Here is an 8996-nt window from a genome sequence, read left to right on the forward strand (position 1 = left end):
AATAAAGTCTGAGCAACTGACAGTATACAATACAATTTTTCATATGTAATCTCTGGATTTTATATTCTTCAAGAAAGACTAAAATAATTGTACTGAAGAAATACATATTTATTACATATTTTATAATGGGTGAAAGACATAGCTGATCATTTAGCTGTTTTATTCATTTTTGTCATAGAATCTATTTCTTTTAATTTATTCTTCTACAGTGAACTGTTTGGGCTTGACTTTCTTGCCTTAGAAAGATGGAGCAGCTGTATGTCTTGAGCTCAGTAAGTCTAAGCTTGTGTTTATGTCATTCTTTGACACTCTGATTATTTCACTTTCTTGACAGGCATTAATATCATTCAGTTCTGTATCATAATTCCCATGTTCTTTTGAATATGAGCTGCAGGAATTCTTAGTTATGTCTACAGAGCCTATTAGTCTAAAAACAGGTTGTCTTTTTTAAGAAAAAAGATGTTTTCTGAGTGTCGGATAAAATAGTATTTAAGTTTTTGTCATAATTTGATTCTTCTCCAATGCATACCAACTCAGTATCAACAGGGAACGTTGTATTATTTGCCTCCTTTAAAACTCATGAACTATTAGTATGAGACTTCTGACAAATGGCATCTTTATTAAATTGAGCAAGACTATTAGAGGTAACAGCATCTTCATCCTTTGAGTTTTGCTCATTCTGTGAAACAGTTACAGTATCACTAGAATAGCTCTCACGAGATTCATACATCTCAAATAGTTCTTCATTTCCAGACCGATTTTCCAGCCTTGCAAAGGCATGCTGCGATAGAGTGCAAGTTGCTTAATGCTGTCGTTGGGTTAGATGTGGCTGAGAGAGTTGTTTCGTGCCTACAAACGTTTAGATGTGAGAAAGTGGCATAATTGTTATTGTTATTGTTATTCAAGCTGAATTCTTTGTGATTCTTTTGTACTGTTACATCATCAATGTTAGTAACCTGTACAACTTCTGATTCACCATTTTCATTAATTTTTTTCTCTTGCTCCTTCCCAGCACTAGGCATAATCACATTATCACCTTCATTAATATCCTTTCCACTTTCCTCCCTATTCTGTGATCCTCTGGTTTTATTCAGGTTATCTTGCATGTTCCCGTCTTCCTGATCTTTTCCATTATTGCCTGCTTCATTTTTCTTTGCTTTACAGATATTTGTAGCTTCTTTTTCAGACAGAGACCTAAAGGATGAGTGTTGATCTTGTTGTGCATTTGCAGTGTTATTTTTATTTTGCTCTGTCACAGCATTTTTCTTCTGAGGATCCTTTTTATTGCCCAGAAGTTTATTGGTATGTAAACCAGAGCCTTCTTGAGCAAAATCTCCTGGTGGCCACTTTGGCTTATTTACTTTAGCCACTTTTTCAAGAGAAAATGTTTTCTTAGGTGTTGCATCATCTGTTGAAGGAGGCCATGTCATCCTTAATTTACCTCTTTCTGTGGTTGTTTTCAAATTATTATCCAAAATATCAGGATGAGTACCTTCAGTACCTGAATGCAAATCTTGATCAATTTCTGTAATTGGTTTAGAATCAACAGGTATACTATTAATGGGATTTGTTTCTTCAGCATGAATATTGCCAGCTGAGCTATACCGATCTTTAGAATTCCATAATTCTTTATGCTGCTTGTGTCCGAAACCTTCATCATAATTTCCTTTTGATTTGAAAAGTTGCTTAAAATGGGGCTTACAATATATTTTTCCATGGAGAGATGCATAATTTCCCAAGCTGCCAAATGGAAGAAAATTTGTTTTATACTTTTACATATCATACATCTACTGTGAATTTTACATTTTACTTGATATTTCAAGTACCCCTAAATGACAGTATATATAAAGAAAGGAAGAGCAAAAAGAGAGGAAGTTCAATGTATTGGCCAATCTGACAACACCCACCAACCCCCAAGGGTATCTAAAACTTTTAATTGCAAATTCCCATACGATTTCAAGGTCAAAGTGAGGAAGAGTCATGCTTTGTAATTTAAGAAAGAATTTGCTTTGTTGCACTGCACAAGTTTTAAATAGGAATGCTCCACAGCACTTTGGGGTTGCTGGGACCTTTTTCATCATCAGATTGAAGACTGAATCCTCTATTTTTCTACAAAATGGGTGGAGTAAATACAGTGCCAATTTTCTTTAGCCTTTGTGCAAATGATAGAGATTTGAGTTTAATTATATTTGGATTCTGCTCCTAAATGTCTGTAACTAACCTCAAAATTGTTAACATCAGATGTGTTAGCATTTGCTGTCTGATAGAGCAATAAACACTGCATTTCATATAAAGGTTACAAGAGTAGTTTGCTAAATGCCATTATAATTCATTGGATCATATGGATGAGGAAAAGTGAGAGAAAATTTGGTCTGCGTTCAGATGTCTTAAATTCCACCCAAGTTTCTGTGTCTACTGCTTCTGGTTCATGAGCTCTCCTGAAGGCCTGGAACAGTAAGTAGGAGGTAATATGCAGAAGAATTTGGAAGGTACCAGGGTAAAAGAGTTCTTTAGAGAATTTCAAGGGCTTGTTCCACATCACAGTGTGGATGTCAGTAGTAGAGAACCGGGGAACCCTGGTTACTCCCCTGTCAACTCAGCATCCTACAGGTTGCATAGCCCCATCAAAAACAATTTCCCCGGCTGTGTTCATATTCAAATGCAGAGTTCTATGAGTGAACATGCAGTTACTTCTTACCTTAATTGACTGCCACAGTGGTGACATCGGAAACATGATTTATGAAAATTCTGCTTGTCAGCAACTAGGCATTCCATTGGGTAAACTCTCTGTTGGCAGAGTTTGCACATTTCATTTTCCTGAATCTGCAGTTTCTAGAACCACATATTAAAAAGTTATGCATTAGTTTAAGCCACGTTTTATGATTTTTTTTTAACTGTGTTGGTCCATATGTTTTGTTAAAACTGTAGTTTTCTTTATCCATCAACTGGTATCTCAGCTCTCAATTTTAGGACTTCATTTTTATTCAACTAAGAGTAGTACTTCAAAAGTGAAAAACTACTTACCTTTCCCTTTTCCAAAATCCATAAATTTGAAAGGACTATTCACTTCACCAGGTACAATATTCCCATTTATTTGTAATAACTATTTATTTTGTGAAATGAGATAGGAAAATAAAAAGTTTACTAGTATAAGTGGAATTGAGTATAATGTATGTATAATCTTTGAATCTACGATATGATTTAGAGATCAACAAACAGAGGCAGATGTTTAAAATTCTGGTGAGGAACTTCTGCTTAATCATGCCAAAAGCACATCAGGGAGTTCCACTTCTGTGGTAACCTGCAGACTATAAACTTACATGACCCAGATATGCTATGGACATCATTATTTGTGATTTTTACAATTTTCATTTTCAGACCCGATGCTTTCTTCAGTTAGTTTTTAAGATTGCGTTAGCTACAATTACATTAGCAGACTACATCAAATCTTTTCTTTTGTGAAGTATAATTAATTGTAAAGGAAACTTGTTCTCTGTAAAGCACAAAGCATGAACAGAAGATTGATTTCATACCATTAAGGGCCAGAAGGCAGTGATGGACAATCTGTTTGGCTTGGAAAAGCGCATGCTGCTCTTCTGTCTTGATTTCTGAATTGCTATAAGAACCAAGAAACTGAGGGAAAGGAGGAGCAAGAGGGGACACTCAGAGCTATGACACTTCTCTTTCCAAGTAACTGTTGTGCAAGTTGAGGCTTTGCCTTCCAGGAAGCAGCTAAACATCTGCCTGCTGATGGGAAGTAGTGAATCAATTCCTTATTTTTCTTTGCTTGTGCCCCAGCTTTGCTTCACCTATTAAACTGTCCCTACCTCTGCCCACAGATTTTCTGGCTTTTTTGCTCTTCCAATGTTTCCTCCCATCCCACTGTGGGGGAGCGAGCAAGCGAGCGAGTGACTGCATGTGGATTCAGCCGCTAGCCCTGGCTAACCCACCACATTAAGTATCTTGTTGGTCCACTGCCAGACTGTGCCTCAGTTTACAGGACCACAGGCTACTCATGTTTAATTCTGCTCCTAGCATCGACAGTGGTAGCACCCTTCACAGTGCGTGGAGCTGGGAAACACAAAGCAGAGCTTTCTGCTTAGGAGTTATGCAGGTACAGGAGCATTTAGCTTTGTTCTGCCATTTGCATTGCTGTTCAAGCATCAGCCTTCTGTTCACGTACTTCAAACAGCTAAAGCTATGGTAACATCTGGTTTTCCTGCAGGATCCCGTCCATACTCAATGCCCAAAATAGATGCACAAAAGGAGAACATTGGTGTACATCATGCAATAGCATATGCAATATTTTCCAAGTTTCAAATGCGTAACTTTGCAATCTAAATACTATTCTAATTTTTAAGTAACATATGCACCATGAGAAACGAGGCATGTTTCATTGTCAATGTTTACTTCATATTCATATATAAATATTCATATAAAAATCCACATACTTTATATATTTCAAAAGTTTGCTTCAATATGAAACAAAAAACAGGCTCAGCTTTTTGAGGGACACTGAGTGGCTCAACTCCTTAGCGATGTGAAACCTGCAATATGACATCAGGCAAAAGGGTTTGCTGTCTTAATTCAGACTACGGCTGTATCAACAGGTAAAATCACCCAGCAGGAAACAGCAGAATTTTGTTTTAAATGCACATTATTTTATAAACTGTTTCAGTAATTTTGCTTATACAGGAAACCCACCAAAATGTGGTTCTTTTTGTTTTAAGTCACATCTTGTGCTGTAATAAACTAAAACAGATGTGCACAAAACGACCATTATTTTGTCTCTAGAACTATTTTATACAGGCAACATTTTACCTCAGTTAGAGGATGTTGCATTAATTTTAAGCATGAGAATTGAGGTGCATTCTCTACACATTTTCTAGCATGTTAATATTTCTCAAATACAACAGTAATTATATTTTAATCTTAATGTCTATTTTTAGTATCTTTTTATTTTGCTCTATATAATTCTTCAGGATAGCTCTTGTAGCATTAATCCTCATAATGGTGGAAGAGGTAGTAGCTAGAGGCTTTCACAACAGTTCTTGTGTCTTCAGCTTCTCAGCTTTCTGGTTTTCATGAAGATCTATTTCAATTCCTGCATTGTATTTTTTTACTCCTTGCATATTGTTGCCATCAAATTTGGAATCAGAAAGTGTGCTTTGCTGTGGTGTTACAAGGGCTGCTACATCTTGTGTGGGACCTTGATCCTAATTTTTGTGGCAATGTTTCAGCTGGACTTAATTCCTCTGAATCCTCTGTGTGCCAAGGCTGTTTTCATCTGTTTTGCCTTGCACACAGCACCACTCATGTTTTCCTGTAGAAGAATGAAGCTGGGTAATTAACATTGATAATATACAGCTGTGGGTTGGCTTCAGGGGTGGCGGGTTGGCCGATGTAGATAAGGTGCAGCTGTGGCTGGCTCTGTCAAGGGGTTGAGAGCCAATGAAGAGAGAGCAGCTGAGGAAGAAGTGGAGAGAGGAAGGAGCAAAAGAAGAGCGAGCAGGCCCTGGATGAGGTGAGGAGAAGGCAGCAGAGGGACTGTATGAAGAGTGTGCTGGTATAAGATGCTAAAAGGCCTTGTTGCAGCTTGATAGTTTGGAGAGTGTTGGGATGTTTTCCTCCACTGAGATTCCATGTACCACTTTAATTTCCACTAGGTCTTTGTTGGTCACAGGTAAAGGTTGTGTTTCAAACATTCAAATGTGCTATTCTGATATGCCTCTCTTCAGTAGCTTTTCTATGGACAGCTTAATTCTTCAGTCCTTGACCAAAGTTGTCTCTGGTAACAGACAGTGGCTGTGGTTCAAAATATTTTATGCTTTGCACACTTCCTTTAAGCTCTTTCAGCTTAGACCTCAGCTGTAGCAAGTTAAGGACATCTGCTGGGTTGAGCTGCCCAAGTTTACTCCGGTTCTGTGCTTCCAGCATGTGCCTCAGGGTCTTTTACAGCACCACTAGAGACTTCTCGGAAGCAAGCTTCGTCTGATGTTTGTTCCTCATCATGGTAATACTTATTCTTAGAGGCCAGTGGCTGCGTTTCAAACATCTATGTGACTGCATGAACACCTCCTCTAACTAATGCAAGGGGCTTGTCCATAGTTCCTGCAGAGCCTGGAGCATCTGCATGCAATGCATCAAGAGGCTGGGCCTGAAACATCTAGGCTATGTATTTAACATTTCCACCTGCAACAGTTTTGTGGTCTGCAATGTCTCTAGCTTTGTCTGGGTCTGGAAGGTCAACTTCAATTGGAATGAAAGCCTGGTTCTGAAAGACCCATCTTATAGAGAGGATCTCCCTGGATTTTACACCACTTTAAGCATTGTTTTTCTCATCTAGTGAACATCTGAATGATGAAGGCAAAGCTGTGTCCAGCCTGTTGCACATCTGACATCATATTCCATGTTTCAGATTTATCAGATAAAATATTAGAACTCTCATTCAGGTAATGTTTCTCTAAGTGTTTTCTTAATTGTGGGTGAAAAAATTTGTATAAACATCTTAGTTCACAGAAATTGCTTTGCTTTGGGTATGGGCCTGTGGAGAGAGTGAGCTTTGTTGAAAAGCTGGACAATTCAGTGGATCGGGAAGTTACTGTCATTTCCAATGGAGCTTTCACATAAGCAAACTTTTCTGTGCTTTCATATTCACGGGATCTGGAGCAAACCATTGCAGAAGTAGCAGTTCCATCCTGGTTTTTTTTCCTTGGTGTAGAATTTTCCTGTGGTCTGCTTGCTGAAGCAGTAGCAGCAGAAAATGAGCTTCCTGTTGAAGACAATGTAATTTCCTGATAGATATTTTCCATCTTTAGGGAGCAAAAGTGGTTTGTTTTGTGGTTGTTTTTATTTTTTTAAAGTATAGTAACATGTAAAACAATTTTTCTATTCTTCACAAAAGCTAGTTCTGCAAGGAGCCAAGCAATAGGATTATAATAAGATCTGGAAAGTTAAAATCCATTAGCTATTGCTCAGAATGCATAAAGCCAACCTTTTGAACTAAGAGTTGTGCTATTTGCATGATAGAATATATGTGGAAAAAAATACAGAATTCATATAAAATGCAAAATGATGATTGAGCAGTCTTGGAGTTTTTGCCGCAAAAAATGCAGGCTTTGCATTATAAGCATAATGTAAAGTTATGCTGTGGCTTATGCTCATTTTAATTTCTTCTGAAAGTGACATGTTCTATGCTTGTGAGAATCTGTGATGACAGAAATTACACATATTTACAGATTCAAAACAAGGAAAGAGGAGACTATTCAGCAGAGGACAGGGATATAAAAGCTTTTATAAAGGTCTAGTTTTAATTGTTTGTCGCATACTGCAAGTACTTGTTGAGCCTTCTGATGTACTTGTCCTGTTTTCAGCTGCGGTAGAGTTAATTTTCTTCATAGTAGCTGTGTGTTGGACTTGGTGTGCGAACAATGTTGATAACGCACTGATGGGTTTGGCTGCTGCTAAGTCATGTTTGTACCAAGTCAGGGACTTTTTGGTTTCTCAGGCCCTGCCAGCGAGAGGGCTGGAGGGACATGGGAAATTGGGAGGGGGCACAGCCAGGACGGCTGACCCCAACTAGCCAAAGGGATATTCCATACCATGGGACGTCATGCTCAGTATATAAATGGGGGAAGAAGAACGAAATGGGGGGGACACTTGATATGATGGCCTTTGTCTTCCCAGTAACCATTAGGCTTGATGGAGCCCGGCTTCCCTGGGGAAGGCTGAACACCTGCCTGCCCATGGGCAGCGGTGAATGTATTCCTTGGTTTGCTTTGCTTATGTGTGTGGCTTTTGCTTTACCTATTAAAGTGTCTTTATCTCAACCCACGAGTTTTCTCGCTTCTACTTTTCTGATTCTTTCACCCATCCCACTGGGGGGTGTGTGAGTGAAGGGCTGCAGGGTGCTTAGTCACTGGCCAGGGTTAAGCCACAACAGTACTTCATATTGCGTTATGTGCACTTAATTCCTAAAGTCCATATACTCCCACAACTTTCACAGGTTAGATTTTTAGTCATAATTCATCAAAACATGAATGCAGACTGCATGGCATACCAGTGTCCTAACTTCACCACTTCTAATTTGCATAAAGGAAGATCCCTCTTATTAAAAGCACAAACCTTTACTTCTTTTGCAGGTGCTGTAGTCTCTCTGTCAGAGTGAACAGCCTTTTCCTCAGCTGTCCTTTCAATCTGCTGTACTAAAATCTGTGTTACAGTCTTTGGGAGCTCTTCATTCTGAGCTGCATTGGTTACTGCAATGGGAAGAAGAATAAAAAAGATTGTTTTTCCTCCACCCTGCATTTTATGAAACTGACTATCAATTATAAAACATTACATTTGAAAAATTGTACTTAGTCTTGCAGGAGTCTGGAGAGTCACTTGATCGGGAACAGAAATCCATAGAGAGAATGACAGGACGGTTGTTGAGGGACATGTTTAACGTGATTTAAAAACCTACTGTTTTGCCATACCTGAGTGGTGTGGCAGGGCTAAAGTTTGACTGGGGTCTGTGGGAGAATATAATGCGTGAATTCTAATACTAGGACTAAACTGCAGCAGCAGTGTCTTAACACTGTGGTCATATTTTGCAGGGCTATTCACTTCAGCTATGAATTTATCATCCACAATTTTGTATATATGTGGGCTAGTGTTTACCTGTGTTTTCAACAATTCAAGTCCCCAGTTCTTTCAAGCAACTGAGTAAATATTTAAAACCACCTCCTTATTCAAAAGCCAGCTCTCCATACTAAATTCTAAACTCATTTCTTTATGTCCCATTGAAGTCAAGGAATGAGCATTGCTGAGAATTCAGAGCAATGTGCATTTTCATGTTTGCATGCTAAGAGTGGTACATTTGCGTGAGTAAAGACATTTGCCATTGCTCATTTGTGAGCCTGTATTCTTATGCTACTTCTTACCTGTTTCATCAGTATGCTGAGTGAGTGTAGAAGTCATTTTTATCTTATGAGTAACTTGCTCACGATGAGAAA

At 38.5% G+C, this 8996-nt stretch overlaps 1 protein-coding gene across 1 annotated transcript; it reads right to left on the bottom strand.

Moving 5' to 3' along the window:
- Window positions 1-219: 219 nt before the first annotated feature.
- XIRP2 (xin actin binding repeat containing 2) lies at window positions 220-8440 on the bottom strand. Its single transcript, XM_055718389.1, has 4 exons — window positions 8368-8440; window positions 8125-8258; window positions 2699-2832; window positions 220-1740 (listed from the first exon to the last, which is right to left on the bottom strand). Exons 1-4 carry the CDS (start codon window positions 8438-8440, stop codon window positions 744-746), a joined length of 1338 nt encoding a protein of 445 aa, XP_055574364.1. The 3' UTR covers window positions 220-743.
- Between the last annotated feature and the right edge of the window lie 556 nt (window positions 8441-8996).

This window comes from Falco cherrug, chromosome 8, assembly GCF_023634085.1.
Source record: "Falco cherrug isolate bFalChe1 chromosome 8, bFalChe1.pri, whole genome shotgun sequence".
Lineage (NCBI taxonomy): Eukaryota > Metazoa > Chordata > Aves > Falconiformes > Falconidae > Falco > Falco cherrug.

Bases quoted from the DNA above. Each gene is read 5' to 3' on its own strand.
- XIRP2 (XM_055718389.1), bottom strand. From the start codon at position 8,440: ATGTCCCTCAACAACCGTCCTGTCATTCTCTCTATGGATTTCTGTTCC. The intron at 2,833-8,124 runs GTTTGTGCTTTT...ATGTGGTTCTAG, and splicing joins CACCTGCAAAAGAAGTAAAG to AAACTGCAGATTCAGGAAAA. The intron at 1,741-2,698 runs GTAAGAAGTAAC...TCCATTTGGCAG, and splicing joins CACTGTGGCAGTCAATTAAG to CTTGGGAAATTATGCATCTC.